Here is a 15086-nt window from a genome sequence, read left to right on the forward strand (position 1 = left end):
GTCTTTTTGATCTTTTCTGTGCTTGTATCTTCTCATGGCCATGCATGTGTGTGGCCCAAGGAATTCCCCTGTTTACATGGTTATAAATGTCCCCTCTTCCCTAGGAAACAATTTCCTTACAGTCAAGGGCACTGCATGGTATGTCCTACAGCCAACAGTCCCTTGCTCTGGGGAGCCACAACCTGACTGCTCTCCCACAGCATTCTGTAGGAGAGCTCTATGAACATCCTTTTACACACAGGGCAAGTTCTGGGATTGTGAGCATGTGACAATTATCCTATTCCAGTCCCTCAGGCTGTAACCAGCTAGGTTGTGCCAGGCATACATGCTCCCAGTTTGTGCAAAAGGGTTACTCAACTCCCTCCAGAACGAGGACCAGGAACCTGCACTGAGAGCGCCGGCAGCTCCTGCCAAGCTGGTGAAGAGGGGAGTGACCACGCAATTCTACCATTTTAAGTTGCCTTTTTCTTTATTTAGCACTTGCCCTGTTTCTGCAAGCCTTTAACTGTTCTCTGGAGCTTTGAGAAAGATATTTCTGCCAGTTCTTGCTGGTTGTTCAAAGCCTCTGTTGGGGGAAGGAGCCCTGAAGCTTCTTACTTTGCCATCTTCACACATAGACATTTTCAGGCTTATGCAAGGGGTCCAGTGTCAGTGGATTGGGTTGCGGTGGACTGGGGAGTCAGAAGGAGTGGAGAGGCTCCACAGGATCCCTGAGGAAGAAGGGAATGTCATTTATAGAGCACATCCTAGATGTCAGACCTTAATGTTGTATTCATTTGTGTGTTCCTTTGTTCATGCATTTATTCATGCATGCGGCATTTGTTGAGCACCTGTGTTCAGTGTTGGGAGCTCAAAGATGGTCATAGGGTCATCTATCATAGGGTAGTGCTAGGAAGTAGGGGGTTAGAAAATGCTAACTTCTAAACAAGTTGTCCTTTGAGCCCAGAGCTGCTTGAATGTTGCGTTCTAGAGAATAAGAGGAGGAAGGGACTTTAGAAATCATCTTCCAACCCTTTTATATTTCAGATAAGGAAAGTGCAGCTTGTTTACTCACTTTATTCACCATGATGACCCCAAGATCAAACACCTAATTAATGGTGGGGAAAAGGCTACTTGGTGAATTGAACCAGAGCTGTTTCCTAACCGCATCTCCTGACCCTTATTCACACACAAAACTGACACTTTCTGCTACTTTCTTGCTATGTTTCCCTGGAGAACTTCTTCAGACTTTTTGAGCCTCTGGTTTCACATTTTTGTAATCCTGTCTTGCAGGGTTTGGTGGAGGATTAAATGAGATATTTAATTTTATATTTAGCATGTGCCTGGCACATAGGAAGTACTCAGTGATCTTACTAATAGTAGCAGCAGCAGCAGTTCTTATTAACATTATTATCGTGTAGGAGGAAACATTAGCATATCCAGTTTGTCTATGACTAGTGTTTAGAATTATCAGAACAGCTGTAGATGGTTTCAGAGTAACCATAGCAATGCCACAAAATGTATTTTTTCTTCAAAATCAGTGTGTTGAAGATGAACCAATAGCAATAAAGTCTGGAGAATAGCATTCTTCTAAGCATTTCTTAAAACCTTATGTGATTTTACTTTTTAAAAAAGTTTTAACCCCATACATGTAAATATCAAAGTATTTTACTTTTATTTCCCTAGGACTTTCCTAAAAGAATTGGAAAAATGCAGTGAAAATCCTGAACTTCTGGCACGTTGCTTTCTCAAAAGAGTAAGTCTGGGCTCCCAATAAGTCAAAAAAAACCCATATGATTAAAGCTAGCTTTTCATTTTCTGTGTAAGTGATAAATGGAAAAACCTATGGTCTAAAAATGTATATGTTCCTTTGCAAAACATTTGCCTCCCAACTTTACCTCACTTCATCCAGTGTAAGAATGAGTCCAGGTTGCCTGAGCTCATGCTGATGGGTGGAAGCAACTGTGGGCCTGGCTACCCGCAAAGCCCCTAGGAAGGGAAGGCTGGCCACAGGGGGTCGCCAAGGCAGCTGTCCTTTCTGAATGATCGATCGAACTGTTTCAGGCTTAAAGTCTCGTGCTAAAGTTGTATTAACACTCTCAAGATGTGCTGGTACTAACTAAAAATGTCAGAAAACATATTTTCTTTTTTTTTTTTTTTTTTTTTTTTTACAGCATAGGGGATAGTTAGAAAATTTGAAGTCTACAGACACTCATGCTTGTCAGCCAACTTTATGAACTTCCTGTCCTGTGATTCTTTACCTCCCACTGCCTCCCTTTCGCCACACCCCAGAGTTTGCTGCCTACCCTTCCTTCCACCCCTCCTTTGGGCAGCAAATGGGCTGTTCTGGCCAGCAGTGCTCCCGGGAGCTGGCACGGAGAAATGTTTGCCCACACCATTTCCCACCAAGCTTTTTCATGCCCGTTAGGATGACCTGCAGATGGTCCAGGTGCCCTCTATTTCCTTAAATCGTTCCCCTTTCTTCTCTCCCTCTCAACTATTCCCTCTTCTCATTCTGTTTCTTAATTTTCTGTTTGTGAGTCCAAAACAACCTATCGAACAACTTTAGTATTTTTTAAACAATCCAAATTATGACTGATAAGTCTAAGAGCAATACTTGTGATAAACTGAAAGGAAAAAAACTCCCCAGGTTTCAAGGTATTAGACATACTGGAGAAACAGAGCTTTTGACTGGCTTAGAAGGCCCCTCCGCAGCCCTGTGTGGCCTTTCCATCACAGCCTCACCACAGGGACTGGCTTTTCTTCCAGGGCCAGAATGCAAGATACACTAGAAACTATGTTGTATTCAATCTGAAGGTTTCCATGTTTAGTTACTATTGTAGCATTATTATTGTTTGTGCTATTTTGCATGTACCAAACCACCAAAGTGAAATCCAGTTTCAGAATTTAGACCTATTTTGTGGTTGCTTATGTCATTATTGCAAAGACTTACTTAAATTGTTAAATGGGAACATGACCAAATTCATTTGGAAAGAAATGGATATCATCAAATAAAAATTTTTTAAATATGAGGAAATGGTCAGGGAATTGCTAACTAAACATCTTTACTTGGAAGAATTCCACTCCTAAAGCTTTGCAAAGTTTTTTATGGTCTCTCATGTTGAGTAGAACCCTAGAGATCATTAATCTTATATGATTTATAATGTTGGAGACAAAATACAGGTGATAAATTCTTATCAAGCACAAGTTTTTTACTCTGAGACAAATGGAATAATTAAAAACCACAAACACCTAATCTCTGAAAACCCATGGAGGGAGTTGACCACTGCTGTCCAAAGACTTGTATTTGTTAGCCAAAGGGACAGGTCCATCCCCCTTTACTAAAGCACTTTACATTTTCTCAATAATGTTTGCTGAATTCCACTAATCTTGGAAATGCCTAGACATATTCTTCTTGCCAAGTATTTTAATCAGACTCTACATCCAGGTTGATTTTGCCCCAGAGACTAAGCACTATGTAGAAGACTATTTATTTGTCAGTAGTTTGCTTTGAGTTACATTTCCTCTGAGATCTTACAAGGTACAGAGGAAAGAACACTGGGATGGGATTCAAGAACTGTAATTTCTCATCCACATTCAGCCATTTCCTATCTGCATGACCTCAAGTAAACTACTTAAATTCTTTCAAACTCCCTTTCCTCATCCATATAACAGCCTAAATAATACCAAATGGAAAGTTGTTGCAAGAATCAAATAAAATAATCAAATAAAATATGTGTAAGTGTTCTAAAAAATAAAATGTGCTTTGACAATATCTACCATTTGTTGAGTACTTGGCATGTATCACGCATTTATTGATGGGTTTATATACATCATCTCATTTAATCCTCATAACAGTTTTAGGAGTTGACCACCATTATGAGCCCACATACCAGAAGAGGAAACTGGAGTCTAGTAGGGTTGAATAACTAACCTCAGACCATATATTTTGCAATTAGTAAAGTCAGGAATGAACTGGATTATTTACCATCAAAGATCACAGTCTTAGTCTATAAGTGGTCATGTTTCCCTGTATTAGTATGAGTTTGGTAGCAATGTTTGTTTATTTATTTACTTATTTATTTATTCTATAAGGAGGTGAGAGGAATCAGGTGCCTCCATATGCTTCTGGCTAGAGCCTATACTTTCTCCAAGGAATTTTAGATTGTTACCCTGTAGATGAGCAAATTTAGGTCAACCATTGTATTTTGGTATTTAAAGGCCTACCATGTTCTGTGTTGTGCAAAGGACAGACTCAGGACCAAGGGGTGAAGTTTCCAGGAAGGCAGATTTCAGCTCAGTGTCCGTCAGTACAGCCAGGTCCTTCTCTGCTACTAGGAGAGTCTGAGGAAGGGGGTTGGCTATTGAGGATGTTGCACTGGGTGGGAGGTTGGATCTCCAAAATCTCCTCCAGTTTCTGAGAATCTTCTACTGGATGGGTGTTGAAAACAGTGAAACCATGAATTCTCTAAGGAGCTAATAGGCAAAATCTTTGTTCTCTGACAAACCAAATGTAGGTGAGATGCTATAATTAATTTGTAGTGTTTGTTTTATGAGCCTGACCATAATGGCAGGAGTGTTCCCCATGTCTGGGCTGCCATGTCATGGGAGCCCTTGAGTTGGACAATGTGCCTAACACAGTGCTTGGCACATTAAATGTACTCAATAAATATTCTTCAGTGAATGAATGAACGTATTATTTTTGAGCTCTGAATTATTATTGTAGTTACCTCACCAATCTGAACATTACTCAAGGGCTATCTCTCTTCTTTAAAAGTATGTGTGTATATGTGTGTGCAGTTTTTTCCTGGAGGGGTAGCAAGGAACAGGGTTGCTGTAGTTCTTATGCTGAAATGACCATTTATAATCTATCAGGAGAGGGGAAGAGCTACCGAAATGGAAATCAATTACTATGGATGTGTATTTGGAAGGACAATAGATATAGGTGAAGCTGCAGGGGAAAAAAAGCTTATGTCAACATGAAGGAAATCAAGAGAGCTGGCCTGAACAGTAGGATAGGGACAAAAAAATCTGCAAGGAGGTGGTCTTGTGGGCTTCTTTGCCAGAATAGGGTAGCCTTTGAAGCAAGTCCAGTTTGCTGTGGACCAGGTTTCCCTGATGGTGTGAAGGAAGCCGGCAAGCTGACTTCATAAGCTTGGGGTGTCCTTTCTATCTGGGACATTGGTAGATGCGTGCCTACCTCTCAACGTCTTTGAGACCTTGAGAATGTAGGTCATGCAGCACCTTGAATCCCTCTTGAAATCTAGCTCTGAAATATTCTCCTAACTTTTCCTGTCTTGAAGGTCTTGTGCCACGGGTTGAAGGTGGCATTTGAGGCAGAACTTACTCCTTTGTGTGTTGCCTAAAAGACTTAGACCTGTGTTCTTTGCCCATAATGCCACATTTTCCTGCTAGAGTGTTTCTTTTGGGTTGTTTCTTAGGTTTCTTTTTAGAGTTGGAATTATGAGTTTAGAGTCAGTTGTTATGATAGCCATAATAATGAAAGGATGGAGAGAGAAGGGAGGGACTATCAGCCATCAGAAGGTTTTTTTTCCTATCAGTTGTGTTACTCACTGAGAACTGTTTGGGGAGAAAGTTGATATACTGGACAAAGACCAGGGGAAGGAAGGATCATATCTGTGTTTAGTACTTATGGTGGTTTATAACCATCTGCTCACTTCCCCGTCATAAACACACCCCAACATAAGGTCATACATCTCTGGTTCCTTATACCTTGGATATGCTCAGGTTTGCTGAATGAATGAATAAACTGTCATATCGTGTCCACTTACTGAAAAATGCTACCTGATGAATTTGTTCTAATTTTTTCCCACCCAGAAAGAAGATCTTCAAATATATTTTAAATACCATAAGAATCTGCCCCGAGCAAAGGCAATCTGGCAAGAATGTCAAGACTGCGCTTACTTTGGGGTAATGTCGCTCTTACGTCTCCTACAAATTGTTCTCCCTGGAAAAATGCTTATGTGCATCAAATTTTTAAGTAAATCAAAGTTATGAACCAGTCAGAGGAATTTGGTACTGGGATTTATATTTATTAAAAGCCTCTTGTATTTTGAAATTACACATTGGAAGTTTCAATTCTCCTCTGGGTCCCTATGGATCAGCTTATGAAGAGCAACTGCAGCCTGGTAAGAAAGCCAAGGTCCTCTTCTAGAATAGTTTTTGAAAATGAAACTAAGTAAAAAAATGTCACATTTGGGGGCTCCTGGAATGATGATAAGCTTTCAGGCTTAAAATGACCTGGACAGATCCTCCCACCCAACTTGAAGATGGGCTGCCTCCTTTTCAGAAGGATCTGAAATGCCTCCACTGTCTTCTACTGGACACACTTTCTAAAAGGAATAAGTGGCCCTGCTTCTTTCTCTCATTTCACTCACTGTGCCTGACAGACTGAACAACTCAATATCATTATGATCATTATGAACTTGCTCAACACAGCCACTCCTCTTTATAAAGAGCCCATTTCCTTTCTGGTTTCTAAATGCTGTCACTTTAACACTTTTTGTTTTCTTTGTTTTGTTTTATGTCATTTCTGTTTGGCTTTTAAAGGTATGCCAGCGCCAGTTGGATCACAGACTCCCTCTTTTTAAGTATCTTAGAGGACCAAGCCAGAGACTTATAAAATACCAGATGCTGTTGAAGGTAAATTCATAAAAACAGTGCTTTTCTGTGTTGGGAAATCAGATGCCTAGGCTCTGGTGCTCATTTTCACAGACATATAGGGTTGTGACCTGGTCTTCCAAGGAGGCTGATATGACCATTCCTTGGGATTTTTCTTTCCTCCAAGTCTAAATCAGCCCTTCTTAGTAAGAACTAAAGAATCATAGTGTTGGGAAGAACCTAAGATGGCGGCTAGGTGAGACAGGACAAAAAAAACATCTCTGTGGAAAATACTAGATAAAAATCAGAAGGTGACCCAGAGCACCAGTCTCAGCGATGTGCCAGTTGGATGAGGTCTCCTAGTATCACAGAGGCTGTATACTTGGTGAAACCAGGAGTCTGCATTCTGAAACGAGTGAGTAAGCTGGATGGAAGACCCGCAGCCGTGCTGCAGTGTGGGGAAGCAGGGAGTTGGCGGTTGGAGACAAACTGGTTCTTTTAAAAAGAAAAAAAAAAAAAGGAAAAACCCAGGAGCAGCTGCAGTTGTGAAGGTGGAAACCGCGCAGCGAAACACAACAGGAGCAAGCTGAGCTGGCCTCTCGGTGTCGGCCATGGAGGATAGCTCGCGGCAGATACCCTCGGGACCAGGGGAGTGCAGGGGAGAGCCAGAGGGAGGGAGAAGCCCCGCGGCTTGTAGCTGGATCCCTGGAGGGCTGGATAAACTCCTGCCCCGGGCCGTGCCCACAGCCCAGAGCTGCGCCAGTTGCCCCGGAGCTGGGAAGGAGGAACTGTGTGAAGAGAGGGGGTGCTGAGACGCCCCATTCAACCATTTTTGCATTGGGCTGAGAGCGCCCTGGCACAGCCCGGTGGCCCGGGACTTCCCTTGAGGGACAGCGCACAGTTGTGACGTAGCACAGCCTTCCCTTAGCAGAGGTCCTGAAAGATCACAGCTGAGAAAGAGGGCCCGCTCAGAAAACCCAGGGATGCTATGCCAAGTCCGGTGGTTTGTGGGTCAGCGAGAGAGAGGGTCTGGGATGGATCCAAAATGAAGGCTTAGACTCTTGCGGCGGCCTGGAATCTCCAGGAACCTGGGGGATTTGAATATTAAAGCTGCCTTCCTCCCTGGCCACCCGAACACGCCCCACGTTCAGGGCAGATGGCTCTAGCAACACACCCAAACTGAGTTCACCAACTGAACCCCACAAGAATCATTTCCCCACACACCGCAGGGACAGGGTTGGGGAGAACTGACTTGAGGGGTATAGGTGACTCACAGTCACCACCTGCTGGTTAGTTAGAGAAAGTGTATGCCACCAAACTGTTTCTGAAAAATTAGATTGGCATTTTTTTTTTTTACAACTTGAAAGAACACTATCAAGCAAAGCAAATGCCACGAGGCCAAAAACAACAGAAAATCTTAATGCATATGATAAAACCAGACAATATGGAGAACCCAAGTCCAAACACCCATATCAAAATATCAGAAGACACACAGTACTTGGCTCAATTAATCAAAGAACTACAATTGAGGAATGAAACCGTGGCAAAGGATTTAAAGGACATGAAGAAGACCATGGCCCAGGATATAAGCGACATAAAGAAGACCCTAGAAGAGCATAAAGAAGACATTTCAAGAGTAAATAAAAAAATAGACGATCTTATGGAAATAAAAAGAAACTGTTGGCCAAATTAAAAGATTCTGGATATTCACAATACAAGATTAGAGGAAGTTGAACTAAGACTCAAAGTCTAGAAGTCCACAGAGCAGAAAATGAAAAAAACAAAAGAAAGAATGGAGAAAAAAATCGAAAAAAATTGAAATGGGTCTCAGGGATACGATAGATAAAATAAAATGTCCAAACTTAAGACTCATTGGTGTCCCAGAAGGGGAAGAGAAGGGTAAAGGTCTAGAAAGCGTATTCAAAGAAATTGTTGGGGAAAACTTCCCAAACCTTCTACACAATATAAATACACAAAGCATAAATGCCCAGCGAACTCCAAATAGAATAAATCCAAATAAACCCACTCCGAGACATATTCTGATCAGACTCTCAAATACTGAAGAGAAGGAGCAAGTTCTGAAAGCAGCAAGAGAAAAGCAATTCACCACATACAAAGGTAACATAAGACTAAGTTGTGACTACTCAGCGGCCACCACGGAGGCGAGAAGGCAGTGGCAATGACATATTTAAAATCCTGAGAGAGAAAAATTTCCAACCAAGAATACTTTATCCAGCAAAACTCTCCTTCAAATTTGAGGGAGAGCTTAAATTTTTCACAGACAAACAAATGCTGAGAGAGTTTGCCAATAAAAGACCTGCCCTACTCCAGATGCTAACGAGAGCCCTACCAACAAAGAAACAAAGAAAGTAGAAAGAGATATAGAGAATTTTAACAGACAGATATAGAACCTTACATCCCAAATCACCAGGACACTCATTTTTATCTAGGGATCACGGATCTTTCTCCAGAAGGGGCCATAGGCTGGGACATAAAATAAGCCTCAATAAATTTAAGAAGAAAAAGAAAATTGAATATATTCAAAGCACATACTCCAACCACAATGGAATACAAGTAGAAGTCAACAATTTTTTGAATTGTAACTCCACTATTTACTTTCTACATGATATAAAATACACAAACTCTAAGGACAAATTAGTGGTTTTCAACTCAATGTAAAATATGTAATTTTTGACAAGAACTATATAAAGGTGGGGGAATGGAGGAGTATAGGAACATAGGTTAGGTGTCCTATAGAAGTTAAGCTGGTATCAAAGAGAAATGGAGGGAGGGGCAATGGGGAGTTAAGAAATGAGTGTAGGGTTGCTGTTTGAGGTGAAGGGAAATTTCTAGCAATGGAGGGTGGGAAGTGATAGCATTACAACATTCTAAATGTGATTAATCCCACTAATGGAATGCTAGGGAGGGGGTGGAATGGGAAGATTTAGGCTATATATATGTTTCCACAGTTGAGAAAAAAAAAAAAAACAGTCTAAACAGACAATAATTGAATGCCAAGGATGACCCTGGATAGGATTGGATGATGGAGGACAGGAGGCTCAAAGGGACATAGTTGAGACATAAGGAAAAGGAAATATAGAATGTAAGCTTTGTATCATTGTTCAATCTCTTGTACTTCTTATCTATGCTTAATGGGATTGCATAAACGAATGTTCTTGTTCATGGGAATTGTATATGAGAATTATAGTGTTTGTTCAAGGATGTGTGCAGCTAGCTCTCATATGTACAGAAGACAGAGCAATAGATGATGGATGATAGATAGGGAGGGAGGGAGGGAAAGAAACAGCGGTGGGACAACATGTTAAAGTTTGTGGATCGGGGGTATCGGGGGGGGTCAGGGAATGCTTATGGGGTTTGTATGGTTTTTGTAACTGTTCCTATAACTTTGAATTTATTCCAAAATAAAATGTTAAAAAAAAAAAAAAAAAGAATCATAGAGTTGGACAGGACCGTGGAGCCCGGCTAGTCCAACATCCAGCCCGGGGCAGGAATCACTAAAGAGCATGCCTTAGGGGAGGAGAGGCCACAGTTTCTGGCAGCTGAGAGGGTGGGGAAGGCCGCCAGGGCACCCCCTGACCATCTGACTCAGCTTCTACTCTCAGAGATGTAAGATATCATCTGCTGCCTTTTATAGATGAGGTGTTTATTTCCCCAAAGTCATATTTTATGTGCATTTAAAACAATGGAAGGGAGACAGCAAAGTTGGAGGCTTCTCTCCTTTTGCAACATCCACTAACATCCTTAGATTTAGAGTCTTTTCCCCAAGAACAGCATAACCAAATGAGATTTGCTGTGTCTGAACCCCTAAGTGGTTCTCTCTCCCTCTCACTGATCTTTACTCTCGTTAGTGGTGAGGCATTGGCAGCAGCACATCTGCAGAACAGCTGTCCCAAACGCCTGAACAGGACATGAGAGTCTGTCAAATTTACTTCCCACACGCAAGCCTGAGGCAAAGGTTTGGAGCCATCCCTACAAGTTATATTTTGAAATTCACCTATGTAAGTCATTTTAAGTGGTTCTTGACCAATAACTATGGTCTCCTAATAAAAATATTTTTTTAAATGAGCACCTACACTTTACTGGGTACCTTTCCACATGTATTTTCTTAATCCCCACCATCATACGTGCCAGAAAGGCTCTGGAGTCTAAAGAAACTGAGGCTCAGGGAAGTTAGGTGTCCGACCTTCTGCCGTCAGAAAAATAACTGCCCTTTCAGTTTTCTATCAGCGTTGCTAGCCTGGGCTGTACTGGCTTGGCTGCTTACCAGCTGTAGGATTACTGGATCTCTCAGGTCTCAGTTTTCTCATATATAAAGAGGGGATAACAGAACCTCCTCCATAGGGTTGTTGTGAGGAGCAGGTGAGTGATGCAAGAGAGTGCTTGGCACAGGACGGACCCCCAGGAAGCTTCCCGTGACTTGGAGATGTCATAATTGAGACGTCACACCAGTGTGGAAATGATGAGAATGACCTACAGCTTCCCTTTGGAGGCGCATTCATGAGCACGTTTGATCCGGTGTTCGTTTAGAGCCTTATATTCCTCCAAACTTCCTGTCTTTACTGCCACTTGGGACCCTCTGAGGAGAGAGCAGGGCAGAAGCTGTGCAGTCTTCACCCCTGCAGCCACAAGTCAGCTAAGTTGACTGAGAATGTGAATAAATGTGGTGGGTGGTGGGTAATGCCAGGCTGAGTTTTCCCATGGAGGCGATGTTTATCCAACAGCGAAGTTCTGTCCCACACACGGAAGCCTGGGGAGCATGGTTACTGAAATCGCGGGCTCAGGAGGTGGCCTGCCTGGGTGTGAATCTGAGCTCTGGCACTTCCAGGCTGTGGGAACTTAGGAACCTCATTCTACCTCAGACTCCTCACTTGTAAAATGAAGATCATCACAGTACCTTCCTGGTGGGCTTGTTGGGAGCACTACATGAGATAATGCAAGTTAAAAGTACTTAGAGTGCAATGATTTTTATTAGCTTCATTTCGCTAAGGAAACAAGAGGTAGAAGCGCTGTGCAGAACCGAGAGGCTGCTCAAGACAAACCAGTTTTTCACAGAATTAAACAAGTTCAAACTATTGGCACGCGTGTGAAGAAGGGAAAAACTTTATAGTGTTCTCAGCCCTGAGGGACGCCTCTCCTTGGGACGCCCCTCCTTCTGCAGTTCTACACAACTTGTTTGAAAGACCATGAAGTTGGGTCAATAGCTTCACTTCCTTTACAAGTGATCATGAGCTCCCGGTGTGGGGGAATCCTTTCCAATATAAAAGAAAAGGAATATAATGGTAGATCATGCCATTTTTCAAAGGACACATGAAAAATTGGAAAACATATTAGCAACATATGTGACAGAGGGTCGGTATGCTTAATACATAATGAGTGCTTTGAAATTACTAATAAGGCGAACAAAGGACTTAGGCAGCTTGCGAAAAAATACTTAATAGCAAACAGTTTTTAAAAGTCCTACCTCACTAGTTATCTGATAAATTAAAATTAAAATCATGATATCGGATTGTTTTGTCTATTTCATTTGCAAAGTTTTTTTTCTTTTTTTTTTTTTTTTGTTTAAATGTGTAATACCCCACTTAAGCTAGAGGCTGTTGAAATAGGTTTTCACACAGAGCCAGCAGAGACACAATCCTTCTCTAAAGTACTTCAAAATAGGGATTAAAACTGTTAAGTTACAATTCTACTTCAAGGAATTTATCCTTAGGAAAAATGCACAAAGATGATGATGATGATGCTGATGATGATAGTAAATAACTAGAAACAAATGGTCAACAATAAGGGAGACTAGTTCAATTTTGGTTTATCTATTGAATGCAACACTCTGCCTCAATCTAAAACCATGTTTTAGAAAAAATATGTCATGGGAAAATGTTTGTGATACATTGTTGCATGAGAAAAAGCAGGCTACAAGATAACATGTACAATATGATTTTATGTGTGTGGAAAAAAATGGTATGCCATATGTATGTTGTTAACTCTTTCCCTCTTGTGAGAAACAGGCACGTTTATTCACATTCTCAGTCAGCTTAGCTGACTGAAGATTGCACAGTAGATTTAATTGGCATTATACTTCTTGGTTTTCAATGAGGCTTCTGTGTTAATGCAGAGTCTGCTGGATTTTGAGTCTCCTGAGGATTTGGAGATAGACCTAGGTGAACCAGAAGGAGATTTGGTCAAGGTACTTGATATCTAACATTAATGATTATGTATAACTGTTAATGGTGGTTGTGGGTTGGTTTATTTACAGCAATTTTATTTTCCCTGTTTATGAACTTTGTCTAAATTTTCTAAAATAAGAATGTATCCTATAATTCATAGTGAGGAAAAAACATTATTCCCCATTCCCTTCCAAATGTGTGTGCATCAGTGTGTGTATGAGTGAATTTTAAGCGAGACCACCAAGTTTCCTTTAGAGAAAATATTGGAGGAAACAGTGGCCATATTAGCACAAACTGCCAGGTTAGGAAGAAGTTTGTGGTTTAGCCACAGGGTTTCTTTTAAATTTCCTATAGAATAATGTGGTTTTAACAAGAAAAACTTATGAGACATGTACAGTGTCTCAAGGGATAGTCATTTGCATGCCCTCTCTGCTCTGTGTGGTGGGAAGACTTTGAAATTATAAAGACCCTGAGGCACAGATAATAATACTTTTATAGTATGGAGCAAGGGAGCTAACCCTAGTCAGAGGAGTTTAATGTTTGAGCCTGGCATTATACAATGTAAAACTAGCCGCTGTCCCTAATGTCTTTGTGGGAGGAGGGTTGTGGGGGAGTACAGGGGAAGGGAGCAATTAAGTTTCTAAAAAGAAATTGAGTTTTAGGTGTTGAGTAAGAAGGAAGATGCCTGGTATAGAACATTTGATCCTTTATTAATGACATTAAAATGAATGCAGATGAGAGTCTATTGTCTTTTACCAGGAACTGAAGCATAGTTATTATGAGTGAGAAGGTAAGAAGCCAGGGCTCATTGTTCAGTGGAGGCAAGGTGATCGGTTCCATTCATCAGCACTGTCACTCATATCTCTGATACAAAGACACTAATACCCAGTGCTTCAGTAGGGATTAAGAAAACACAACAGTCTTTTGACTGCATTATGCCCTAGAGGACAGAAAGAGGTGGGGCTATATGGAGAGCAACAACAACAACAAAAAGCACAGAAGAAACAAACCACAAACTTTTTGTTTGTATTTACCAGGCTAGCAGATAAATATGCCTTGTAGGCAGGGAAATAAAATACTGAAACCAGAAGCAAGAAAGCCTTTTGAACTGAAACAACAGAACATAGAACATTGGTCTCTTTAATTAACAGTTATTACTTTTCCACTTAATGCTGAGTCTTTATGTTTGGGAGGAACAGACCACGTTGGCTTTTCTTTTTTAGTGTCTTTCACATTTGTGGAATGTGAGGAGGGCTGGGGAAGCAGAGGAGGGATGAAGGGCGGAGCTGGGGGTATTCACTCTGCAAATGGGACCGTTAAGGTTTTCAGTATAAATCATTAGAAAACCTCCCATTCTTTGCCTCTGCAGGATTTACAAATCTCCTCCTCTGGGATGGTTCTAAGTATAATTTTACCCACAGGAATAAGATGTTCATGTTAAACATAGGAATATGATACTCAGATTTTACCTTTCAGTAAGCCCCTTGGGGAAAGGAATATAAAGGGGGGGGGTGCAATTTAAAGTGATTTTCTTTGTGCTTTAAAAAAGCTGAGTTTTTTTATGTAGTAGGAATATAATGTTCACGAGTTTATGAACTTCATTTTTCATTAATACACTTTGCAGAAGGTGCGGTAGGTGGTTTAGCTCAACTACATATCATATACTTAAACCGGCAAATATCTTTGGCTACCATTCTTTCGGAGCAGGGAAACAGATAGATGTATCCACCTTCTCAGTCACTTTGGTGCTGGCTGGATGAGTTGCTCCTTCTCACTATCCTGTTTTCCTTCTCTACTTGTGAGACAGTATACCTTTTGATTTCCAAGAAAGCGTTTGTGGTTTCCACAGGATGGGCCAAAGAGGACCAAGGATTCAGCATTCTCAGCCGAACTACAGCAAGCTTTGGCCATGGTGGAGGATTTGATCGAGTCTTGTGAGCTGGCTGTGGACCTGGCAGCAGTCACTGGATATCCGGTACGTTCCTCAGCAAGTGTTGGGGCATTTCGGACAAAAGGCAGGCACGGTATTATAAAGCTAGGAGAGGTGGGGAGTGCTGTGGCAAAGTTGGAGAAATAATCTATGTTAAAGGAATTGGACTCTGGGGAAAGTAACTTCAGTCAGTCAGCAAACCTGGGTTACTAGATTCCAAGCAGCCCCTTAGCATTTTCGGGAATCCCCTGTGGGTCGTGTCCCCTGGAATCCTGAATATTGAGACTGACCCACACTCGAGACAAGTCAGAAACTCAGAAACCAGAACGTATGTGGGAAAAGTGTTCAGGGGGGATTTCTTTTCTGACTCATGG

The 15086-nt window shown here is 41.4% G+C and overlaps 1 protein-coding gene across 5 annotated transcripts in view; it reads left to right on the forward strand.

Moving 5' to 3' along the window:
• MCF2L2 (MCF.2 cell line derived transforming sequence-like 2) overlaps positions 1-15086 on the forward strand; it is a 337731-nt gene that overhangs the window by 279692 nt on the left and 42953 nt on the right. For 4 of the 5 annotated variants that reach the window (XM_037839691.1, XM_037839680.1, XM_037839694.1 and 1 more), the window contains 5 exons: positions 1666-1735; positions 5818-5910; positions 6550-6642; positions 12731-12802; positions 14632-14757. In XM_037839691.1, the coding sequence (XP_037695619.1) occupies positions 1666-1735; positions 5818-5910; positions 6550-6642; positions 12731-12802; positions 14632-14757 (454 nt within the window). The remainder of the gene's footprint in view (positions 1-1665; positions 1736-5817; positions 5911-6549; positions 6643-12730; positions 12803-14631; positions 14758-15086) is intronic. The other variant, XM_037839686.1, reaches the window with a different exon arrangement.

Source organism: Choloepus didactylus, chromosome 1 (assembly GCF_015220235.1).
Source record: "Choloepus didactylus isolate mChoDid1 chromosome 1, mChoDid1.pri, whole genome shotgun sequence".
In the NCBI taxonomy this organism is placed as follows: domain Eukaryota; kingdom Metazoa; phylum Chordata; class Mammalia; order Pilosa; family Megalonychidae; genus Choloepus; species Choloepus didactylus.